Source organism: Nannobrachium achirus (assembly GCF_963921795.1).
Source record: "Nannobrachium achirus genome assembly, chromosome: 15".
NCBI lineage: Eukaryota > Metazoa > Chordata > Actinopteri > Myctophiformes > Myctophidae > Nannobrachium > Nannobrachium achirus.
In genome coordinates, this window is record NC_137822.1 from 6,181,467 (window position 1) to 6,208,235 (window position 26,769).

The 26,769-nt window shown below is 41.3% G+C and overlaps 1 protein-coding gene across 1 annotated transcript; it reads right to left on the bottom strand.

Annotated features, from left to right (window-relative positions):
- Positions 1-1,186: 1,186 nt before the first annotated feature.
- Positions 1,187-26,021, bottom strand: LOC308299180 (huntingtin-interacting protein 1-related protein-like; the record flags this gene model as incomplete). Its single annotated transcript, XM_080742898.1, has 33 exons — positions 1,187-1,222; positions 1,558-2,466; positions 2,684-2,745; positions 5,880-6,003; positions 6,483-6,588; positions 7,443-7,543; positions 7,938-8,000; positions 8,759-8,789; positions 8,895-8,953; positions 10,184-10,294; positions 10,962-11,098; positions 12,541-12,648; positions 12,834-12,920; positions 13,132-13,279; positions 14,288-14,482; positions 15,103-15,213; positions 16,589-16,783; positions 17,350-17,451; positions 17,573-17,689; positions 17,972-18,056; positions 18,482-18,669; positions 18,833-18,958; positions 20,718-20,846; positions 21,270-21,345; positions 21,865-21,922; positions 22,035-22,175; positions 22,528-22,589; positions 22,967-23,043; positions 23,170-23,250; positions 23,441-23,497; positions 24,626-24,768; positions 25,556-25,619; positions 25,941-26,021. The coding sequence occupies 33 exons, from the start codon at positions 26,019-26,021 to the stop codon at positions 1,187-1,189; spliced, it is 4,170 nt and encodes a 1,389-aa protein (XP_080599024.1).
- Between the last annotated feature and the right edge of the window lie 748 nt (positions 26,022-26,769).

The window sequence follows — 26,769 nt, forward strand, 5'->3', positions numbered from 1 at the left end:
TGTCCAAGCTTTTTTTCCAGCTTGGAAATTTTAAAAGCTGGTTTGCATAGAGAATACATTGAATTACCAAGCAAACCATTAGCCTGGCTTTTCTGTATGTGAATGAGGCATAAGCAATAATGGGACCATCAACTGACAAGTTCCAGCAAGCAGTTGCTGACTGACAGCTCAATTATTATTCTTTAGGAGTCAACTATCACTCTCTCTCTCTGGTTCTGTAAATGAATTGAACATCCAATGCCTGCAGACAGATTGTGATTTGAGCGAGTGAAACATTTGGCACATACAATACATGTGGACAAACAGGACAAACTATTCCAGGTCTACTTATCAGTTGCTGTAAACATAAACATCTGACTGCAACAGATCATTTAAACAACTGATTTTAAAATAATATTTAATGTATGAATGTTTAGAAGACAACACAGTAAATGTATATTAAGCAAAAAATAATTACATTATTACTTTAGTTAACATTAAAGTTAACATTATTAAAGTCAGTTAAAGTTTTATAATCTGAAGTCAAAATAATAGTCCAGTATGATTACAAAATATACATTTCTAACATACTCAAGTTACAAATCACAAATACATTGAATGATTTTTACATTACTCCCATAACTACAGAATAAAACAGATTAAGTTTTAAGGCTCTGATTAGTTTCATTTAAAATTAGGGATGGTCCGATCAGGTTTTTTGGAACCGATCACCGAGCACCGATCACAAAAGTTTGATCACCTGATACCGATCAATCACCGATCCGATCAAGTTATTATTTATATATTATTTATATTTTCTAAATGTTAATGTTTTAACTTTAATTAATTAATTCACTCATGAATTCATTTATATATTTGCCTTATAGTTATTTACCAGCATTACTATGTATTTATTATCATAGCAGTAACTAATTATTCCTTCAGCACTGTGGAAATCAATACCCCAAAATGGCCTCAAGTGGGCATACTGAACGGCTGGTTGATCGGATGCACCGATCGGATCGGATCGGTGAATTTACCTTTTGATCTAAACCACCGATTATCGCCGATCACGCTTTGATCGGCCCGATCCGATCCATTGCCGATTGATCGGTAACATCTCTATTTAAAATATTCCAAATTAATGATTTTTTTATCGATTGCAATTATGAATTCCAAGGCAATGTTCTTCTCAACCAGCCGTGATTCAGGATTCTCCAGTTCCAGTCTCACCTCGTCTGAACTGCAAGTGAAAGAGAATAATCAGAATATACACCATCATCATTCACATGCATTACCATTGCACATCACACTATGTGAACATGTCATTTATATTACACTCATATTGTAGTTTAGCAGAATAGAATTCGACAGGTGTGGGGAATTTGATAAATCAAGCTTAGGCTGGGGTTGCCATGGCAATCAATTTCATTTAGGCCAATTTCTGTTGGTTCTTGACAATCGCCCATCCAACAGACTCAAGTCAGTTAGTTGGACGGTTCTTGAGATACATGGATTTCAGATGTACATACATAGGAGATTCCTTGCATTTACTGTAAGATGATGGGCAATACTTACAGCATTCTTGAACAGATTTCCAGATTTGGCAAAGATACTGGACTTCCTCGCAGAAGGCTGTGGCGAAGGCTGTGGCGATGTCTGGGGCTGAGGGGGTTGCTGAGACGGCGAGAGGCTCGAGGCATGCGAAGAGGACTGCAAGTAATCTTGGTGTTGGAGGTAGGGCTGACTTTGTGAGAAAGGCTGGGACTGGGACGGCGTGTAGGACAGAGATAGCGACTGAGACGGTGTATAGGACAGAGACAGTGAGTGAGAAGGTGTAGGTGTATAGGACTGAGGCGGCGTGTAGGACTGAGATGATGTGCTGGGTTGAGAGGGCGTGTAGGATTGAGAAGGCATGTTGGATTGAGCCATCGTGCACGCTTGAGATGATGCGTTGGATTGAGAAGGCATGTAGGATTGAGACGACGTATAGGATTGAGACGGCGTATAGGATTGAGACGGCGTATAGGATTGAGGCGGCGTATAGGATTGAGAAAGCGTATAGGATTGAGAGGGAGAGGTGGATTGAGCCATCGTGTAGGGTTGAGGTGGTGAGGTGGATTTAGCCATCGTGTAGCCTTGAGGTGGTGTGGTGGATGGAGCCATCGTGCGTGGGACTGGGACTGGTCTATAAGGCTGGGATTGTGAGAGAGACTGAGTCTGGGGCTGTAAGAACGGGTTGGGGCTTGGTTTGAGGCTCTCCGTGTTTAGGTAGGGCTTCGTTTGCGAGTAGGACTGGGGCACTAGGGTGGACGCTAGCACAGAGGGTGGCGGCGGCGGTGGGAAGCTCTCGGATCCGTCCGTCTCCGCCACGTCCGTCCCATGGCCAGCGGTTCCAGGGCTTCCCAGCTCGTAGTGTCTCTTCCTCAGCTCCCCCAGATGAACACGCGCCTGCTCCAGTTGGTTCTCTAGCTCCAGGACCTTCACCTGAGGAAGTAAAGTAAAACAATCTGTTGGCAGTCATATTTATACACTGTATACGACTTCTGTATCTCTGGATCCCTATGGTCTCACAATTCAATGGAGCTTTATTGGCATGAGAAGACGTATGTTTACATTGCAAAAGCAAGTGTCAAAATATAATACAGTTTCAACACTTTCTATCATCTCACAGAGATTCAAGAAGCATTAGTGAATTACATACCTGAGTCTCCATCTCCTCTTTTTTCAGCTTGATTGGTGACAGTCCCAAGAAGTCTTTTGGGTCTGTGGAGACAGCATTAATAGAAACTAGAAAAATATTGTTCCTTCGAAACAATTGTGGGCTCGCTTCAAGCCAGAAAACAATGGCTATTAAAGTACAAAATGTCAAGATCGCAGGCAGTGCTCTCTTTGACGTTACTGACGTCAAAGATTGGTCCATTTTGTTCCAAAAATGTGTTGTGCAAAAGTTGACCCGCTGGTGGCGCTATAACAGGCCAATGTAAGAAGGGTGGTATCTGTTCCTTGACCTATTGGGAATGTGCTTGCAAGATTTCACGCACATTGCAGGCTGTGTTCATGATTTGAGGTGTTTTTGGCTTTGGCCACTTTATCGCTGCTTGCAGCTATATTCATTATTATTATTTTTTTTGTGTGTGTGCACTTCATAGGCATATTAGATAAAGGTCCTTAGATTGTGTGTAGAATGTTTCATGCAAATTGCAAAAAAGAAAAAATCCAAACGGGTTTAAGCGTTTCACAAACTGCTCAAAATGATATAGCGCCCCCCTTTGGCCAATTGGGGTAAGATTGGTTTTAGTGATATTTGGACTAACACTCTACATCTTTGCCAAATGCCATGAACATGTTACTTTGCATGTATGATTTAGAGGCAGAAGAATAATTTGCATAAAACTGCAATATTCATGGAATTTATTTAAAAAAGCATGTTTCAATTTTAAAGAAATCCGATCTGACAGATCTTTAGATATCGGTCCAAAGTTCACGTAAAAAAAGTTTTGTGCACGTGGAGCGAAAATTCCAGAATAAAAGCGGTTTTACGCGTTTTACAAAGTGCTCAAAATGGCGGAAAATCGAAGGGCGGAGCTTACTTAACAACGACACAGATGTCTTCTGCTCGAGTCAAAGCACGCGTGTAACAAGTTGCATGTCTTCAAACGAAACGAGTCATGACTTATGCCCGTTTGAAGTTTGAATTTTCAAACGCTTCGTATAGCGCCACCCTTTGGCCAATTGGAATAAGATTGGTTTCAGTGATATTTTGACTAACCCTCTACATCTTTGCCAAATGCCATGAACGCGTAACTTTGCATGTATGATTTAGAGGCAAAAGAATAATTTGCATAAAACCGCAATATTGATTGAATTATTAAAAAATTATATTTCACTTTAAAAGAAATCCGACCAGACAGTTTGACCGTATTGGTCCAAAGTTCATGTGAAAAAAGTTTTGTGCACTTGACGCGAAAATCCCAGGAGGAGATAGATTTTTACTGTTTTTCATATAATTCCGAATTGTGGGAGACCTAAAGGTCAGAGGTCAAAAGTTAGAGGGTAAAAGTTGTTCGGCATGAGGAGACGCATAAGTGTATACAGGTTTCATGGCTGTATTTATAACACAGCATGAGCTATACCTGTTCAAAGATCGCACTTTCGAAGGCTTCCTACAGCGCCACCATTTGGCCGATTGCTGTAAAAAGTAATAGCATACTTCGCCACAGTAAGCTGAACACATTGATGTTTTTATTTTCATTTTCTCACTAAGTATGTAGGAGTAGAAAGGAACCGAAGTTTTTTGATACTTGATATGCCTGCCTAGTATAGAAATAATGACAATATCTAAAGTGTGCTCGCCTTATAGGTGATATTTGGACTAACACTCTACATCTTTGCCAAATGCCATGAACATGTTACTTTGCATGTATGATTTAGAGGCAGAAGAATAATTTGCATAAAACTGCAATATTCATGGAATTTATTTAAAAAAGCATGTTTCAATTTTAAAGAAATCCGATCTGACAGATCTTTAGATATCGGTCCAAAGTTCACGTAAAAAAAGTTTTGTGCACGTGGAGCGAAAATTCCAGAATAAAAGCGGTTTTACGCGTTTTACAAAGTGCTCAAAATGGCGGAAAATCGAAGGGCGGAGCTTACTTAACAACGACACAGATGTCTTCTGCTCGAGTCAAAGCACGCGTGTAACAAGTTGCATGTCTTCAAACGAAACGAGTCATGACTTATGCCCGTTTGAAGTTTGAATTTTCAAACGCTTCGTATAGCGCCACCCTTTGGCCAATTGGAATAAGATTGGTTTCAGTGATATTTTGACTAACCCTCTACATCTTTGCCAAATGCCATGAACGCGTAACTTTGCATGTATGATTTAGAGGCAAAAGAATAATTTGCATAAAACCGCAATATTGATTGAATTATTAAAAAATTATATTTCACTTTAAAAGAAATCCGACCAGACAGTTTGACCGTATTGGTCCAAAGTTCATGTGAAAAAAGTTTTGTGCACTTGACGCGAAAATCCCAGGAGGAGATAGATTTTTACTGTTTTTCATATAATTCCGAATTGTGGGAGACCTAAAGGTCAGAGGTCAAAAGTTAGAGGGTAAAAGTTGTTCGGCATGAGGAGACGCATAAGTGTATACAGGTTTCATGGCTGTATTTATAACACAGCATGAGCTATACCTGTTCAAAGATCGCACTTTCGAAGGCTTCCTACAGCGCCACCATTTGGCCGATTGCTGTAAAAAGTAATAGCATACTTCGCCACAGTAAGCTGAACACATTGATGTTTTTATTTTCATTTTCTCACTAAGTATGTAGGAGTAGAAAGGAACCGAAGTTTTTTGATACTTGATATGCCTGCCTAGTATAGAAATAATGACAATATCTAAAGTGTGCTCGCCTTATAGGCGAGCCCACAATAAATGATAACACCCCCCATCTACATTGACGGCACCAGAGTGGAGAAGAAACCTCAACTTCAATTTCCTCACACTGCCCATGGTAACAGAAGTAGTTTAGCACATGGCTGGGCCTTTAGAGCATCATGACCGGTTCAGGGGCAGTGGAATTTTGTTTCCGCAAAGCATGTGTCAGAAAAAGCAGTGCCATCAAAGCATAACATAACAAACACAAATGAGAAATGACTCACAGAGACGTGAATGCACCCAGACATGGGAGTGCGCAGTCTATTTGATAGGCTTACTGATTGGACTGCTGCTGGGCTACTGCAATAACTACCTCCCACAGACAATCGTATGTTTAAAGGAGAGCAGGTGGAAGGAAAATAAGCTCCAGAAATAAAAACACAGCAGTACTCTTGCAGCATTACCAGTGTGCAGACTTTGTTTCTACCCGTGATACATTTGATCTCCCCCTCTCACCTTTGTTAGTAATCTGCAGCTGTCCATGCTTGGTGGAGGAGACCACTGTAGCAGCCATGTCATTGACATGACGCGATGCCTGCTGCAATACGTGGAGCTTCCGGTTACCTCGGTCAGACTTCACCTGAAAATACAATGAAAAACTGCTGATCCACGAAATAATTTTCAAAGAGAGCGGGTCACATGATGTGTTGTGATGCGCTGCAAGCTTGTAGAGCTGATATTTTTGCTATTGCTGAAAAATCTAAACATGTTTGTTTGTGTAAGATTTGGAGAGGAAAAAAAACGTTGGTAATACTTCTAACTTAAAGGTTTATTCTATAATGCATTATAATTAAAATTATAATGAACTTATAAGGCCATAATACTTCAAGTTATTATTATTAACATTCATAGGAAGTGTTATAATGCCTTATACGTGCATAATAAAACATGAATTATATCGCATTATAGACCCAACATCAATATAAAGTTTCTAACACTTTCACCGTAATGACGTGATGCCCACAAGTGATACCAGATAAAAAGTGGTGAATAAGGAAGAAAATCACACGTAAAATGAATGCATGCAATTGAATTAGTCAATGAATGAATGTCTTGTACCTTTGAGGCAGCCACCAACTGGGCAGTGCTAGCAGCAATCTCATGTGAACAGGCAATGAGCTCCTCATATTTACCGTTGTCAGTCACAACACGGTCAGCTGAGTCTCTGACAACGCAGATAGACAATTATGATCATCATCATCATCATCATCATCATAATCATCATGACTTTTTGCCAGCCTGTCTCCCTGATTTGTCTGTGTCTGGAGAGAATCTCATAAGTCAGCACCAAATATCTGGTGCACACTGCCAGTATGCGACAGAAGTACCGCCCTCATTTGTTTCCACATAAAATATATATAACTACTATAATAGTAGTAGTAATCTTCACATCGTCCCATCCCTACATTGGAGCCTAAAAGCCTTGCCTCTATTTACTTTAAATGTGTGTGGTTTATCTTGTCAAATGCTCTGCTCATACTTAAAGACAAATTGACTGGCCTGATTTCAGTATTATATAATTGACATCGGTCTGTGCCCCGGGCCATTGTAATAACTGGATGGGGGCACACTACATAATCCCAAACCTATATATTTATTTTACTCTGACTGGAACAGCTAGAGTCGAGGTGATGCATTTTTTTAATGCATTTTATTTCATTTTATATATATACATAACTTGAGTACAGGCACTATGTGTGCGTCAGCAATGATATGCACTAATGACAATGACTTTACGGTCTGATATACAGTACAGTAGCACCGTTATCAACATCTATAGATTCTATACCAGCCAATAAATTATCCCTATGCTTGTGGTTAACCTTAGTGACATGGTTTAGGCTCTCAAAGTCATGAATAAACTCCATAAAAGGTTCTGAGTCAGTTCGGTAATTGGCTGGCTCCTACGTCTGTGAATGTCTGTAATCACGGTTGACCAGATTAACTGGTCATACAGAATGCGTTACAAAAATGTGGGAGAACAACAACACACTGCTGGTATCCAGATAGCCTACTTACAACATCTGATTGGCTCCCCATCCCACAGCCTTAGAGGCAGATATAAGTCCCTCTGTCCAACACGAATTCTTGGAATAGAATTCTTGCACAGATGCAGCCCCCTATAAAAAAAAGGAAAGAAATGTTTTTTTAAGCATCCTCTAATCATTATGACTATAAGAACTGTACACCCATGAGAGGAGTATGGTAGCAGTAAAGATGAGATGCTTTGAAGGGGAATGATTCAGCTTGTATCTGAGTCTGCTCTGAAAATGTCATCATGCAGTTTGAAATTCACACAGTATTTGAACTAATAACAAAAGGAAATATTGTGACTTGAGCATAACTCAAGGTGGAACATGACAGATTTCCCGATCTTGGTTAAATTACGTTTTTGTACAGCAGATATACAGTACACTGCTATTTGTCATAGTGCGTTGTGAATCATACTTTGTCATTGCCTAACAATCCCTCCTCCAAATGATTTCCAAGTCACATCATGTAACACAGACTCACCCTGCCTCCTTCAACGATATCTTTTTGCAGGTCGGTAGAAGCAGTCACCAGCATGTGAATAGCCTGCAATGCAGAGGAGACAAAGGATGTTTGTTTTTTTTGTGTCCAGAAGTACATTAGTTCACAAAAATAGAGGGTCCCCAGTTACATTTCAGATATGCTGGAGCTGTATAAACCAGCACACATCCTTAGATACTGGGGCAGGGCTCTCTTGGTAGTTCTCATTACTTGATTGATTGATTGAAGAATTTATTAGAAGTTTGCAATAGAAAAAAAGTACAGTTTCATGACAGTACAAATCACTGGTACAAGGTCAACTAAAAGGAGATCCTAGAAAGCCGAGGATTATTTCCACAGGAACCACACTTTAAGTATCTCATATAACATTGAAAGACAGACGGATAGAACATACTTTATCTAGGATAATATCAGTTTCAAAAGCATAACATCAAATACAAAGGCAGAAAAGAAAGAAAAAGGGGGGGGGGCATGGGGGCTTAGTCTATTTACAAGTCACGGGTAGCAGCTGCCTCGTCACCATGGGTGACCGGGCTTTCTTCTCGGCCCTGGAATGCCCTGCCCGAGGCTCTAAGACTAGCTGGTAGCTAGAGCAGTGTCTTCTTTTAAATCACGGCTGAAAACTCACCTTTACACCAAGGCATTCTCTTATTCATTAAGGTATTTTCTTGACTTGCTGTTTTAAGTAACCGTTGTTTTATCTTGCTTCACTGTATTTTATTCTGCCATTGTAAAGTACTTTGTAACTTTGTTTTGAAAAGCGCTTCATACATCACGTTTATTATTATTATTATTCGTCTTACCTTCATCAAATCAGAGCAGGTTCCAAGAATACTGTTTAGGGAAAACAAAAACCCAAAAGACAGCTGGTCAGAGATGGAAAGAGCAGCTGCAAAGACAGTATCATCATGTAGGATACACTGTATATATGTGACTCACCTCTGGTTCACCTCCAACTTAACGCCAGAGGTCTCTCTTCTGGCCTGGTTCAATATCTCCTGGGAAAGACAAGGAAAACAAGACAGGGTTCAGGATGTGCTTCCCATGACAACAAGACAGTTGAGGACAGGCACGTGCACACATAGACATCAAAGGGGGCTTGAGCCCCTGCCCTTTTATCCGTCTGTAAAAAGTGCCCTTTCCAGACCATAAATGCAGTTTTTACTACGGTGAAAGAAATGCAAATGCCCCTCTTTCTATGCCATACCTGAAGGCAGCATTCAAGAGAATTGCCTTGTCCCACTTTTCCTGACCTTGAATGCAGTATCTTATGTTGAAAGAATTGCCCTCTCTGTGTAGAAATCCATGCCGTTACGCCACATCGCCATATTGACTTGATTATGCTTATAGTTCAGTGTGCTATCGAGTATCGAAAATAGCCGACCTCCAAGCGCGGCACGTTGTGAGCTTGGAGGTCTGCCATTTTCGATATTTTCACCAAAAGGCCCTTTTAGACATTTAAGCCCCTGTCTCTCTAACATGCTCTGCATGTCCCCTGGTTGAGGATGTGCTTCCCATGGAGTCAAGACAGGGTTCAAAATGAGGTTCCCATGTGGATCTCAGACGTCATGTGGTCAGTCTGTGCCGTCAGCCATCTATGACATTTTGACTCCACGAGTGAGTGAGTTAGTGAGCACACGCACGCCAGAAATGTCTCCCCTAAAGCCCCGGTCACACATCTGCATCGTAGCCCCTAGCCAACGCATCAGAACTGTAGTACGTTTGACTTGCGTTGGGAGTGTTGGCTCACTAAAGAAAACTACAACCAAAATGGCCACCAAGTGGGGTCAACACTCTGTGTTAGTGTTGAATTAGTCTCTCAAGAACAGACTCTCTGATGAGGCAACTTTTCTTTGACGATGGTAAGCCAGATTGGTGTTGCATTGGTTGCCGCCAGGTTAAGGTTCACCAATGTTGAACCCAACGGGACACTCCAACCTCTTTCTGCCATATAACGGGAAGTAAATGGGGAAGATGACACGTCTTGACACATTAAGGCCCTAACCCCGAAACCTCATTGAATTAATTGACATCAAATGCTTCAATGAGAGAGGGAAAATCTGCAGAAATGCTGACTTATGGAAAGGGTGCATAAAGGGCTCTCTCACAGAACGCATGCACTTAACAATTTGACAGTGGGAGAGCCTAACTAACCCCTCATGGACAGGTGAACACGTGAGTCTGGGTGGACATTAGGATTGGTTGTGTCTGTGTACTTGTGTGCTTACATCCATGCGCAGCACTGCCTCCTCAATTGCAGTAGACGTAGCAATCATCTCTTTATCCACCATGTCTCCCAGCTCTTCTTTACGGACGTCCTGTCCTTTTGGCCGCAATTCCTAAAACAAATGAATACATATAATACATACAGTATTTGTTCCAACGTCAACACCAATGTTCCAACATTAACATGGTGGCAACTGGCAAGTAATAGGCATTTATTTTCATTTTTATTAACCACCCTAGCATCTCTATTCTGAGGAACACGCGCTTGCAGATCGACTATCTTTGGCAATGGGGTTTGGTGTGGGGGGAAATGAATAACAAATCATTACTTTACTAAACACTGATGGTAGTCAATGAAGCCATCTATGAAATCTATGAAAAAGTTTAATCTGCAACACAATTGTACGCAATGTAGTGGGGGGTCCCTGCTTCATCTCTCTCTCAGCTAGGAGGTCCTTGGGCTGAAAAGCGTTGAAGACCCCTTCCCTACAGAATATAAATTAGGGTCCCCCAGGGGCGTCATTTACTTCTCTACACCATACAGTTGTCAGTACAAGCTCCCATTCTGCAACACGTTGTGAACTTTAATTAACTTTAATTAATGGTTATTTTTGCCAAATGTTTGACCCCAGAATAGGGATGCTAGGGTTCATGTGATTAAACGTCAACATCGTACATACATCCATATTACACAATAGATGCAATCATGTAATCATCTATGCAGCAACAATTCTTCACATAATTCATTTCTGGTAATGTAAAAACATGTCTTTCCCTAACCTGTCCCAAGGCGAACATACGTTGAACAGTGTAGCGTATGGCAGAAGGATCGGCTCTCTGTAAGGTGGTTTGAAGCTTCAGGTCCCTCAGGAATTGCAGACAGTTGTTGGCACAGTCTCTACAACCATCCGTCAAACCTAGAAAAGGAAAACAAAAAAAACATGATGGGGGTGTGTGATCATTCCAAAACAGGTCATCACATTGAGCTCAACCTATATAATAATTGTGGGCATGCCATCATTGGCTTACGTGGATAATCTCTGTGTATTATGCATACTAGTCCTTACCCGTTCAAAGATATGAGCTCCGAAATGATGTGCAGTGTGTGGGTTATGGGGTGTGCAGACTGTGCACTGTGCACACAGTATATGAGGGATGGAAAGTAACTTTCTGGTGCTTGCATGATAATATGTAGGAGCATCAATGTAAGAAAGACCCGTTTCGTTTAAAGGCTACAGAGATACTGTGTACCGATCTACATGACAACATCTGAAAGAGGGCCAGCCAACACCCCCCACACACACACACACACACACACACACACACACACACACACACACACACACACACACACACACACACACACACACACACACACACACACACACACACACACACACACACACACACACAGAGCTGGTTAAACATGTTGCCCCATGCTAGATGTAGAATAGATATGCCTCATGCTAGATGCAGAATAGATAGTAGTTACACCATAAAATGCAAAGATATGAGCTCCAAAATGATGTGCAGTGTGTGGGTTATGGGATGTGCACTGTGCACACAGTATATGAGGGATGGAAAGTAACTTTAACTGGTGCTTGCATGATGTAGGAGCATCAATGTAAGAAACCCGTTTCGTTTAATGGCTACAGAGATACCGTCCCCCCCCCCCCCCCAGCCCACCCGCCCACCTGCACACACACCCGCCTGCCTGCACACACACACACACACACACACACACACACACACACACACACACACACACACACACACACACACACACACACACACACACACACAGAGCTGGTTAAACATTTTGCCTCAAGCTAGATGCAGAATAGATGTGCCTCATGCTAGATGCAGAATAGATAGTAGATACACCATAAAAATGCTAATATACAGCATACGATTTGTGAAAGTGACAAACGGGCTTCACAGTTATGTCAGGTGTGTTCATATGCTTATGGTGATGCGATTTCAGATCAATTGCTCCAGCCACTGAGGAGAAACGCTGTGACAGACAGACACTCACTCACTCACTCACTCAGACATTTGCAAAATTATAGTATAGATGTACATCAAGATATACAGCAGTGGTTCCCAAACATAAATAAATTAGACATTTGCCCGGGACCCAACTGGTGAAAATAGCAGATCTACAAGCTCACGGCGTGTCGCTTCGCGCCGCATTGTGAGCTTGTAGATCAGCTATTTTAACTACTTCTTAAACATTTGTTTTTTAATTTATGGAATTTCTTAGATTTGTATTCACCAATGTGTCCCGACCCAGTGTTTGGGAAACAGTGATGTACAGCGTGTGTGTGTGTGTGTGTGTGTGTGTGTGTGTGTGTCTTACGGTCAGCATGGTCAGTGGGGGCAGAGTGTGAGGTTGCTGCTCCGTTAACGATGGTGTCAGCAGCCAGGTGGGAGAACTGAGTCACTGCTCTCAGCAGACCACTGGCATCTGGACAGAAGAAAACACATCACATTAGTGTTGCAGATTTTGATATAGTTTTAGTCATAGTCTTTCGAGTTAAATTCCATTTAGTTTTAGTCATATTTTCAGTCGACAAAATCAACACTGGCACACACACACAGTGTCTACTGTATTTACACGAACATGCAAAAACACATTAAATGATTACAAACCATTCCTGTTTCCCATGTAGACCATTTGACTCTGCTGCATCTTATCAATGGAGCCCAGAGTGATCTCAGCTCGGTTGATGAGGTAGTCTGGAGGACAAGAGTTGAGAATATCGGTTAAATGAATCAATTTAATGAATAAAAAAATCCGACACACAACGGTTAGAAAAACTAAATGAGTGAGTGAGTGAGTGAGTGAGAGAGCGTAGAGTTTTACCAGGAGAGCTGGTTCAGCGGACAAACTGGACATGTATACCGAAAGACTTAAAGAATGATTGAATGAATGAGAGTAGGGTCTTACCAGGGGAGCTGGTGCAGCGGACGTGTATGGGGTCATCGATCTTGGCCACGGCGTCCAGAATGATGCCCTCGGCCTCGACCACAGCACACTGGAGCAGACAGAACTGTTCTTCCTGCAGCTTCTGGGTCAGCTCGCCTTCGCGACACAACTGTGGTGATAAACAAATGCTTACAACTACAGTCATCTGTAACTTTTATACCAGTAAGACTCCCTAATCGGTAAGATAAGATAAGCGACCGTCACGTCTCAAACACAAACTTTAGAAGGCAGTCGTAGCCAATCAGGAGGGAATATGGGAAATGGGACAGATCCAAGTTGATGACATGACTTTAGCGATACTGTGTACCGCTTTGTGTGATTGTAGGACATAATCTGTAGCAGTAGTGTCCAAAAATGATGTTTGAAAATAATCGGCCTGATGGTGGCGCTAAATGGGACAGATCCATGTTGATGACATGACTGTAACATACCGTGTACCGCTTTGTGTGATTTTAGGGATAAATCCTTTCTAGGCACCCTATGCCTTATGTTGTCTCGTCATCAGGCTTTTCTCTTCGCTAGATGAGTAAGGCTGGTAACGAGGTTAGGACTAGGAAGACCACCTCCTACCGGTGCAAATAGACTAATTCATTTGTATCAACATACTCTACCACAGGGGTCTTCAACCACGGGGTCCGGGACTTAGGGGGTCCTCAGAGTTACTACAGGGGGTCCTTCAAATCTTTGTTTGATAGAAACTTTTTTTTCTCCTTTTTTATATTAACCACTTGAACTCTAACGTCCATATTCTGAGAACTTTAGCCAAAAATAGCCGATCTACAAGCTCACAACGCCTCGCGCTGCGAGGCTTTGTGAGCTTGTAGATCGGCTATTTTTGGCAAAGAGGTTTGGTGTAGAGGGGGAAAAGAGGGGGACTAAGTACAGAGTGAAAGTTTATTAAGTATTGACGGTTCAAGTGGTTACATATCCGATAACACAAATTGACATGAATCCAAAATACACTGATGATTGTGCTGTCAAACGATGAAACTATATGGAATCTGGGGGTCCCTGCTTCATCATCTCTCTCTCAACTAAGGGGTCCCTGGCCTGAAAACGTTGAAGACTCCTGCTATATATACACCATACAGATAGTTAAAATAATGTAATACAGTACCTGTTGCTGGAGTTGGGCCTGCAGGCTTCCCAGCTCCATGTTGCTCCTCTGCCTCTCCTGGTCCAGGGTGCTCATCTGGAGCTGCGTCTGCTGCCTGAGGGAGGAGAGCTCAGCCTCCTGCTCCCTCACAGAGCGCAGCAGAGAATCCTTCTCTGCCTGCAGGCCTGCTACGGCACTGCTCATCTGAGAGCCACTCTGAGGAACACAGACAAGATGTCAGTCTCACATAATAATCGGGGATTGTTTCAAGTGGCTCTCTACTAGCACAAAGTACTCAAATGTTTTACTATTTGAAGTTATCAAATGTGTAAAGAACCTTTGAAAATAGCCTACAAGCTTGCAGATCGGCTATTTTCAAATGGACTTCAATAGGGCTGAAGTAGTAGGTATGTTTTGTATTAATAATCAAAATCTACAAAGTAGTAACTAAAGTTTTCAAATAAATGTAGTGGAGTAAAAGTACAATATTTGCCTCTGAGATGTAGTGGATTAGAAGTAAAAGTATCGGAAATTAAATACCTCAAAATTGTACTTAAGTACAGCACTTAAGTAAATGTACTTAGTTACTTTACACCACTGCTCTCTACCCCAGTGATTCTCAAACATTTTCATTTCAAGGACCCCCTTTACTACGCAATATTACGGGTCCATTTGTTTCCAATTGTACACTCAAGAGTTACCAGTCATTTAGCTGGGGACCCCCACAGAACTAACTCAAGGAAGGACCCCTAACCCACTTAAAGAACCACTGCTCTAGAAAATGGACCATATTCACACAGCGGCTATTATGTTATTACTTGAGATGGGGAAATTACCATTTCTCTGCTTTGCAGGGCACTGTTTGCATGATTTAACTCCATTCGCGTCTGATCCAATTCTCTTCTCAGTCGTTCAATCTCCTGTTTCTGCTCTGCATTGATGGCAAGCTGTAAAGCACACATAATACAAATGGGAGTCCATTGAATTGACTAGAATGATCCAAAACCATCCTCTTTATGCACATTTAGGCCTTGTTCACACTGGCTGGCACTTTCCAGACAGGAATCAGTACTCTTTTTAATCAAATGATTTGCTTTTAAGCAAATGTGTGTCGTCAGTCGTCACCATGTCTGTACACAGACAAACATGTCCATGGCAAGATATGCCATCATGGCACATTTTTCATTTTGAAAAAAAAAAAAAAGAAAAAAAGAAAAAAGAAAAAAGAAAAAAAGAAAATCTCGACACAATTGCATCAGGTAAAGACAGCTAGAAGAAATTGTTTCTAATAGCCGCCTCAATTCTGTGAAAATAGCAACATGTGCTTTCAATCCCTTTTTGTTGTGTGGTTAGACAAACAATTCAAACCTACGGACCACAGTGGAAAAAAAACACTCAACAATCATAATCCATGGTAACCCTCCACCCACAGCCTACGACCTCCTCCAGCCTAAAAGTTAGCTCATCTCTGATCAAAGTTAGGTGCCTTCACATTAAACTGTGACACTGCATTTAATTGTAGGCCAACATATTTTTTTGTCTCTCGAGTTTCCTCGTTCCAGTGTTCCATTGGCATTTTGAATGCCTCTGTGAGAAACTAAAATGTAATTACCGGTATTAGGTCTAATAAATCAAATCAAGTGTAGCATGTAATGTGTGTCTTTTTTCCATCGTTACATTTTCATGCCATGGACTCTCTCATCAACAGAGAATACCTGATCACCTTAATGGAATCCACAACTAGCTACTGTACCGTTCCTTGCCAAACCAAAACTAAGGTTTAGCAGCTGGTAGAACTTGATTTGATCTCCTTCTGTCCTCAAGTAACACTGTCCTTTGAAAAGCCAGCAATCTCTATCATAGTCATATGATATACAATACGCTCACCTTTGCAGACTGAGCTACAGTAAGTGTCTGTCCCTTTTGTGATGGAAGCACTGTACTGATGAGACTCAACCCAAAAAATAATTTGGATTTTATTTTGGTGGCTCAGTTAATGACGATGTCGTTTTGGATCTGCTGTTTATGTACAGTACGGTATGCTTGGGAGATGCGCTTTATCAGAGTACCTAAAAGCAGATCCAATTCATTGCCAAATCATAATATATTGCTCATTTTATATTCAATAAAAATATTGTATCCATTCATGAGTTGGCCTGACAGAAATCCTTATATCCTTGCTCAGACTGCACAAAACCAATGCAACTCAAATCTGAATAGGTATTCATATTTGGGCTGCCAGTCGGAACAAGACCTTAATTTGTGCACCAGCGTTAGTTAGGATCCTCTTTGGACCATCAGTCTATATATTCGTATGTGTACCTGTTGCTGAAGCTGAGCCCTCAAGGATTCCAGCTCTCTATTATTCCTGTCTCTCTCCATGTCCAAGGAGCTCTGCAGGTGTTGTGCTTGCGGTCTCAGGGAACAAAGCTCTGCGTCCCTCTCCCTGGCCGCGCGCAGCAGCGTGTCCCTCTCTGCCTGCAGTCCTGCTACAGTATTACTTAACTGAGAGCCCTCCTGAACGACAAATAAAGAAGAGAAGTTTAATGGTTCATTTCATTGCACAACCTTTTCGCTTGACAAATTATCATCGTTAAAAAACAGCAGATGAAACACTTTAAGCTGAAAATACATTTGTCGATTCAAAATGGTCCAAACGGCTCTTTAATTTAAGCCAAAATTAAGTCCACGCGACAGAAGAAACACGATTAATTCTTGGATAACATTGTGAATGTAAGCCATTTACCATGAGAGGGAGTGGGTTGTTGGCTGATTTACCACTGTTTCAGGGTTGTGGCACGAGGTGAAGCCGAGTGCCAACAACCCTGAAACCCTTGAATGGTAAATTGCTTTTCTACCACTTCTACCATATACAGTAAATGAAAGAAAACACAGTTGTAACTTGCAAGGTTTTTTAGTTACAATCATTGCAACACAACAGTGGGCTGGGTCCATGAGCCAACGCAAGGTTGTTGACTGATTTACCACTGTTTTAAGCCAAACAGAATCCAGTATCTGAACATGTGACCACACAAAGTGGTAGAATAAGACAGTGTTCCACTCTTCTCCACATTGAGTCTCACCATATCTTTATTTCCTAGGGTGTTGTGCAGGTGAGACAACTCCGCTCTCTGTTCCATCAGCTCTTTGTTCAGTCGCTCGATCTCTTGATGCTGCTGATCCGTCTGGTCAGGGGAAGTTCATGGGAGAATATTTACTCAAGGACCATTTCCCAATATTTCTTCATTAGTAGTGTAATTTGGGGATATTCTGTATTAAAGGATAAAGACTTTAATGAGTCCCCACCTTCATTCTGGTCCCCTGTCGGAGGAGGTCCAACTCACTGGCCAGCTGCTCTTTGGCCCTGAGGAGCTCGTCTTGGCTTTGCTGTGTACTATTCAGAAACCTCACCGTTTCTGTATTCTGCACACACGCACACAAACACACACAATTCACCACAAATTAGGAACAGGTTAGAATGATGGTCCCATAACACAACGATCACAAGTTCAACGTAACAAGCAGCTCTTTGTCCTGTGAATGTGACCCTGGGCAAGTCACAAAATGAATATTCATTGTTAGCTGTTCAGGGAAGTAACAAACAAAGAAACAAACTAAAACACACAGGTTAAAACCACTAAATGGAAAAACAAACAAAAGAAAAACAGTTAAATCACTAAATGGAAAAAAAAAGAGCGACGGTACCTTTTTCATTAGTTCAGCATGACCCGTAACCAGCTCTGCGTGTCGCTCTTTGAGCTGAGAGAAACGAAGTTCTGCTGCCTGAGCTCTGACTGAGATGAGAAGGCAAAAGAGTGTCAGGGAATGATGTGATTCGTCCACGTTTGTACCGTTGCAGCAGTCTCCGTCTGTACTCGCATTGACTGTTATGTACACTTTTGTTTGGCACTGCATTGTTAAGTTGTGCTTTGAGTATTTCTCTGTGTTTGTGACGTGACACTTATGAGCGTTGAATGTTTCTTGGACACTTTATGTATTATATTCTTCTTTTATTGTGACAGCTTTTTGACACTTTATGTTTATATTCTTCTTTTTATTGTGCCTTGCCTTTTTCTTTTCTTTTTTTTTTACTGTACACAACAGTACTTTACTTCTTTGTAACTTGTAACCTTAAACTGCTGTGCTGCCTCTGGGCAACTGATTTCCCCCCTTGGGATAATAAAGGTATCTATCTATCTATCTATCTATATCTACTCACCGTCAGCCTCCTTGTATCCGATCTGAGCCCCTGCCTGAGCCACCGTGGCGGTGCGCAGAGCAGCCACTTCCATCCGCAGGTGTTCGTTGTCCACCAAGGCCATCTGTTTATGGGTGCGCTGGTCCTCCAACTCCGCCTCTAAGCGGTTCACTTGAGACTTCAACTCAGTCACACACCTCTGGGCCTGAAAAGAAGGAAAGAAAAAAGAGAATTGAGAGAAGAACAACATGTACTGCAACTTATGGCTCTTTTCAACTATGAAGGGTATCCCAGATTCCATAACTTTGAACTTTTCATAACCCATGAAGTTCATCTTATTCAAGACATCTTTACATGGACAGACATACCTCGCTCTTGAGGAGGTGCAGTTCAGGTTTGAGAGCCTCCAACTCCCTCCTCAGACCGTCAGACTCGGTCTCCTTCTGCTCCACCCCAGTATCTTGATGATCTCCCATTTGGCTGAGCATGTAGTACTGTGACAACACCACAATGGTTTTATTTTCATTTTAATACCACACAAAAGACATTGAAATATTGAGAGCTGTTTTATCTATTGACTTAAAGGGCCTACACCATGCTTTTAAAACTATATTTTTTGTATAAATATATGCTCAAAATTGAGTCTTAGACAGGTTTTAACCCTCAACAAACACTCTGACCATTCCTTTGTTTGTTCTAGCTCTACTATAATGAGGCTCTCCAGCTGCAATACCAAAAACGGCCTCTGTTTGCTCAGTGGCGCATCTAGTGGGGTTTTTCCAAAGAAAAAAAAAATGTTTTGAAAAAAATTTTTTTTTGAAAAAAAAGATTTTTTTTTTTTTTTTTTTTAAACAGAAACGTGTGTGACGTCACACGCGTCAATTCTCAGAACAGCACTGTTCTGAGAGCTTCTCATCTCTGTCTTCCCAAAACCAGAGAAAGACACACTTGTCAGAAATAGGACTTTGTGAGGATAGAAGGTGCCAGTGGGACACCAAAAAAAGGTTTTAAAATAGAAAAAGTGAAAATTCATGGTGTAGGTCCTTTAAGGGGAAACATATGAGCTACGTCATATGGGCTAGCGAGTTTTCCTGAGTGTCTCCTCACAATAGAATGTTGGGATTCAGGTGAAACGTGGCAACGTTGCCCTTAAAGAGGTGGTCCCATAGTTTTGCACTTTTTCTGTTTTGCACATGTCTGTGGAGTTAACATTAATAGACCCCCAGGCGTGGTTATAAACTTATAATATCGTTGTTGTCGGGTGGAAACCTCGTATCTCCAAGTTTCAAATTTGTATGTTCTTTCGCAAAGTAAAGCCCTGCTTCATCAGACAAGGCCGTCGCGCAAAAGTAGTGCAAACAGCAGATCTACAAGCACACAACGCCTCGCGGTGCGAGGCGTTGTGTGCTTGTAGATCGGCTGTTTTCACTAGTTTAAATCATTTTTAAACTGATAAATGCAAAACAAACGGTTTTGGACATACGAGGTTTTCACCCGACAACGACGATATGCAAATATGTCTTTCCTGTGTATTTTTGGTTACTTCCTGACAGCTGAAAGCCTTCGAGTCAAAAGGCCCAATTGAAATAAACTAATTTAAAGTAATCATAAAACAATAATTCAGCAGTTTTGCCAGACAGACTGACATAATTATATGGTTCTCTCTGTACTCTGGTTGGATTAAGTCAGTGTACCTGTGGCATCTCTCTGTACTCTGGTAGGTTTAAGTCAGTGTACCTGTGGCATCTCTCTGTACTCTGGTAGGTTTAAGTCAGTGTACCTGTGGCATCTCTCTGTACTCTGGTAGGTTTAAATCAGTGTACCTGTGGCATCTCTCTGTACTCTGGTTGGATTAAGTCAGTGTACCTGTGGCATCTCTCTGTACTCTGGTTGGATTAAGTCAGTGTACCTGTGGCATCTCTCTGTACTCTGGTAGGTTTAAATCAGTGTACCTGTGGCATCTCTCTGTACTCTGATTGGATTAAGTCAGTGTACCTGTGGCATCTCTCTGTACTCTGGTTGGATTAAGTCAGTGTACCTGTGGCATCTCTCTGTACTCTGGTAGGTTTAAGTCAGTGTACCTGTGGCATCTCTCTGTACTCTGGTTGGATTAAGTCAGTGTACCTGTGGCATCTCTCTGTACTCTGGTAGGTTTAAGTCAGTGTACCTGTGGCATCTCTCTGTACTCTGGTAGGTTTAAGTCAGTGTACCTGTGGCATCTCTCTGTACTCTGGTAGGTTTAAGTCAGTGTACCTGTGGCATCTCTCTGTACTCTGGTTGCTGTTCCAGCTCCTCGTCATCCTGGTGCTCCTCATTGGGAACAATGATCACTGGCTTTTTGTATTCTCCCAGAGCCGCCGCACGGAGGAAGTTTGGAGGAGACTTCAAGCATTGGACAGAAACAATACAGGCATGATGAATAATATGCACCCATGCAAAGGAGGATAATATGCAAAGTGTATATCTACACTGTGATTCACAACCTTTTTAATTATAAGGACCCCCCGTTTTATATGTATGATTGACAATACGATAGGATTTTCATCATCTCTGGGACCAAGTCCAAGCTACATTCCTCGGTGTTAATGTAACTGTGAGAGTGAAAGATGGTTCCATTTGTATCACTCTCTTAATTATGGACCCATAAGGGTCTATTTGATTCCCAAACATTCAGCTGGGGATTGCCTGGAATCCCCCTGAAGGACCCCTGGGAGTCCCCGGACCCCACGTTGAGAGCCAGAGGTCTATCAGACGCGCTATTACAAGCACACACAAATGCACAGTGATAGAAAGAATATGACTTACATCTGGTAGATCAGGGATCTGGATGCGACTTTTGAAGTATTCTATTTCTCTGGCTCTATCGAAGAACTGTGTGAGACTGAGAAAGAACAGGTCATGGTCACTAACAGTTGTGTGGAGGATTAGCCCAATCCGTTACTTCAACCATCGCTAGTTGTGGGACTTCAAATCAATATCACGGTTATTTCAAACTTTTGCCTCGATGGCGATTAATGAACGATAATGAAAATAGCAAATCTACAAGCTCATCGTCTCATCGTGTGTCAAGTTGTGAACTTGTAGATTGGCTATTTTTGCACGCCACCGTTGTATTAAGTATAATGCAAGGCTTAAGTGGTTACTCAGGCTGATCGGTGAATGATATTCCGCTGTGAGACAACCGTTTAAATTGTTTTTTGGGGGGCCAGCCACTGCTGAATTCTAAATGGAAGTATGCTCCCGATCAGCAGCACTGTCCAGGCGGCTTCTGTATTTTTAAGTGGACATTCTGCACGAACTCTCAGACAAATCTAATATCAAGTTGTTTGCGGTCCCGAGCAGCAACGAGGGGTGTGATTACAGATGGGGCTATAGTGGAAGACATAAAAATATGCCTTACCTGTTAAAAAGATCACGGAACCGCTCTCGATGTCCAAGCAGGGCGTCGGGTGCAACACCTACAGTATAGAGCACAGTACATAGCAGGGTTTGATTATGGAGAGTGTGCGTATGAGTACTATGAGTACACAAGTGTGTTCATGTGTTTGAGTGTTTTTTTGTTGTACTTACGGCTGTGAAGTTTGAACAGCAATCTGACAGAAAAGTGATAGAGAAAGCTGCAGTCCAGTATGAGCGGTATTAGTGGTGCTAGTCGACACTGCCCAGCTGGAGTTGTAGACTTCGCCCCATTGGCATCCATCTGACGCAGAACTGTCAGCAAGAACCAACACACAACCAAGAGAAACAAGGGGAATATTTGAGGAAAAGGAATAATAAATAGACAATAATGAACAGAAATAGACTTTGGTGCTACAAAAGGAAATACCAGTGTTTGCATGATTGACACAAAACATTAAAATACATAAATTGTGTTTCAAAAAAAAGAAAAAAAAGGGTAAACAAGCATCAAATAAATAATCAACATTTCTTATCTTGGTCATGAGCAATGATCCAGCAAGAATTTAAAACAATCATATCGTCAATATGGGGTGGAAACCTGGCATGTCCAAAACTGTACCTTTTTAAATTATTTTAGATTTGAATTTATCCTAATTTGGCAAACCTGTTTCAGACATCTTCAGTGCAGCATCCAGGGTATCCATCAGTTCCTGGGTCATGTCTAACCTGCAGTAAGACACATTCATCTCAGTATATGAATGATACATCAGTGGGAGTGCAGTAATATCAATGTATAACGTTAAAGAGTTTTCAACGTGAAATGAGTAATTTATACTTGTTAGGGTTAAGGTTAGGTTTAGGCATAGTCTTACAGAGGTTTGGGTTAGGCTTAGGCATAGTTTTACTGAGGTTAGGGTTAAGGTTATAGGCATAGTTGCAAAAACAGGAACCGTCATTGTCAACCAAGGGACTTCTGGCCAATCACAGCAGGGTTTGCCTATAACTGAGGTGGGATCCATAATCACACGTCTGCAACACATCGTTAGCTTGCAGATGAGAAGGACATGGCACACAAATAAGCATAACATTTAGGCTTAACTTACACTTTGTTCACATCAGTTCCTGATTCCTTCTCAAGAGTCTCATCACTGGCTTCCATATTACCTGGGATTGCCTTGTGCTGTGTGAGAGTGAGGTGATCAAAAGTCATCAAATATACATCACTTAAGACGTCCATATATTGTTCTAACGTCAATTATTCTTTTGGGAAACTAGTTTATTAGAGAGTAGATAACAGAAATGTTACCTTTGCATGAAACTCCATTTTAAGGCAGAGGAACTTTGCAGACAAGGCAACAATGTGTCCATATCGATCATGCAGGTTTCCCTGGGAGAAGAACACAAACATTCTAGTTATAATTCATCCACACTCGTGACGACACATAAATGCAAAATAGAATTACGATTCAAGACTAGATATAATGTCTAGAATTTGCAGTGTGTGTAATTACTAAAAGGTCTTGAGTGCATTTTCCACATTTACGATGAAGCAGCTTCATATAATACAGAATACTCACCCAGAGAACGCCCATATCTTTGACATTGCGGCAGTATCTATGGGAGTCTCTCACAGCCTGTAGATTAAAGACAGGAACTGTTAACAACATGGTGGTGATACCAACCAGGCATTGACACTAAGGCTTGCCCACCTGCCCCCGGCAGGTAAATAAAACGCCAGGGCAGGTGAAGTTGGCTTTCAGGTTGCCCGACAGGGCAAGTGCTCATTTGAGACAAATGTCTATAAACACCACACCAGATATCTGTCTAAACACCTGAACGTGGCCAGTGCGCTGTGTCTTCTGGTCTGTGGAATGTAAAATAAGAGCACTATTTACCTATAATGTGCTGTTTTTACTGTTGCTACATTTAAAAATATAAAATAAGTGTGAAACCATAGACATATTCAATCAGAGCTTAAGTATTTGGTATTTGGATTTTGGTATTGAGGTATGACATTTTATTGCACAGCCCCAGAAAGTAAAGAAATAAGTGTTAAATTGAGCGGTAATTAAAAATCGTACCTATCATTTTATAAAGGACGATTTGCTTTTCGGGCAAGTGGGCATGACCTTCGGGCAAGTAGAACATGACCTGTACTTGCCCGATGGGCAAGTGCCTCTGAGACCTTAGTGTCAACCCCTGCCAACAGATTAATTTGACACGAGTTTAGAGCAGTGGTTCTCAAAGTGGACCTATGGGTCTGGTGGAACCAAATGGACACGTCATAAGGAGTCCATTTGTAGATCTCAGAGTAACGGGGGCGCTTAAATAAAATCGTTTCCAAACTACTGGTCTAGAAGAGTGGTCTTCAAACCTTTTCATGTCAACGACACCTCCCCCTTCCCCCCCAATTAATATGCATTTGGCTGTGGACTCCCGTCCCAATATGTTGTGCCAGGGAGTGAGACCCCGAGAAGAGAAGATTTGTGTTAAAACAAATCTATTCAAGATTTCTCAAAAATAGCTAACGTACAAGGTTACACTCACGCTATGTTGGAATAGTCAAAGTATAACAATGGATAAAGTGGTTAAAATGACTGTGATCCTGATCCTATATTGCAAAATGTGTCAGGGAACCCCCAGGGGTCCAAAATTTGTCTGGGTACTCCCTGGAATCACCCCCTCCCAAGGACCCTTGGGCGTCCCCAGACCCCACTTTGAGGACCGCTGCTAAGAGTCTCAAACGTGATGTTTGCACTTACATTTGGGTGTCCGTCCCTCAGCAGTTTGTGCACCATATAGCAGAACTTCCAGCTGACCAGCGACTGGCTGGACAGAGGCAGGTTCAGAGTGTACGTCCAGAAGGTGGCAGCACCTTTCTCCTTATGTGTACCCATGAGGATATCTTCACACACAGTTGTCAAGGAAACTCAGTCAAAAAGAAAATGCTTGCATAAACCAAGCAAAACAGCATGCATGATGTCATTATACAGTGCCAACAGCACCTGACCCTTTAGTGTTAGAGATTCTTATGTTAAAAGGTAAATGTTACAAAATCACATCATTTCAATGAGTGCCACCAACTCACATTTCAGGTCAAGTCCTATTATTTGAAAACAACCAGTGGTAAAAAGTACTTAAGTACAATTTTGAGGTACGGTATTTACTTAATTAGTATTTCCAATTCTTTTACTTCTACTCCACTACATCTTGGATCCAAATATTGTACTTTTACGCCACTTCATTTATTTGAGAACTTTAGCAACTAGTTACTTTGTGATTATTATTAAAACAAAACAAAACATACAGTTCATTAACCGCTTCAACTCTACAGTACATACATTTTGGCCATTTGGAAATAGATGATCTACAACTAAGCTCCCAAAGCATTTTGAGCATGTAGATCTGCCATTTTCAAACTTGTGAAATGGGACATTCTGCATGAGTAGGCCTACTTTCTACTTTTGGTAGGCCTACAACAATACTTTTGTACTTTTACTCAAGTAACTGTAGAATTCCAGACTCTTACTTGTAAAGGAGTATTTCTACATTATTGTTCGATACTTTTACTAGTAAAGTAGTAGTAGTAGTAGTAAGTAAAACATTTGAGTACTTTTTCCACCAATGATTACACTAACTCACATTTCAGGTCAAGCCCCATTACTTGAAAACAACACAATGCAAAAGGATACGGCGTACATATCTTTCTTTCGGTGGCTTCTCATTGTTTGTGAGGGTTTTGGTGATACTGTTCAGCTAAATGGGGGAAAAGAGATACAAGTTGTCCATACTTTCAACTGCAACAACAGACACGAAAAGCTGTAGAAATGTAGATAGACATAATAATTGACATTTGGTTATAGGCCTATGTCCAAACATGAACATATTTTATTAGGCCTATGTAGACCAAACATGAACAAATAGGAATAGGGAAACTTTGATTTAAAATCCCAAAGAAAGCAACAAGAACCTTGAGGCCATACTCAGACAAACATTGTGTACAGTTAAGTTCTATTCACCTCCAGTAGACACCTGCCACATTTTTAAATAAAATAATTAAGAGGATGAATGACTTACCTGTTGTTTGCCAAACTGTTCTTTCTCGGCAGCCAAAGCCTTTTCAGTCTTATTTTCACTTTTATTCTTCGTTTTACTCATGGTACAATGCGATCATAAACAGTCAATGATAGAAATAGCATACAGATTGTCCCCAAGCTTACTGTAGTTTCTGTCTGACTATCTGTCTGTCTCAGTTTCTCTCTCGTTCTGGCCACTCCCATGCACACACACCTGTTTCCACTCCCTCTTTAGACCTGCCAATCCAGGCTGGGCACTACATCATTTCCATATTGTGATAGGAGACATCATCATAGAGTATAGGACATCATCTGTGGTATGGGCCATGGCATAGAACTACAAGCTCACAACACTTTGCATTGCGGCAGCATTGCTACATGCCTAATATGTTTAATTAAAGGAGCTATAGTCAACTTTTTCATTGTAGGGCCGACACTTTGTTTACATCCTAGTCTATAGACTAGAATGTAAACAGTAAAAGTGTCGGCCCTACAATGGCCAAAATGATTATTTTATCATTATTTTACACTTTTTGTGTATTTTTGAATAGAAACACATATATGAAGCCTATTTTTTTATAAAATATTTTCGAAACATTATTTTTATTTTAGCATCAGTTTTTCAAGAAAAAGTTTACTATAGCTCCTTTAACTCCTGTATAGTAGGACTATGCTTTACATGGGAGTGTCATCATTCTGACATAGCATCTTTTCGACGGCACATCTTTTTGACGCAGGTGAATGTTAACCTGGTGAAATGCTAACCTGCCGACGCTGGTGAATGCTAACCTGGTGAATGTTAACCACTATGCCTAAACCTAACCCAAACC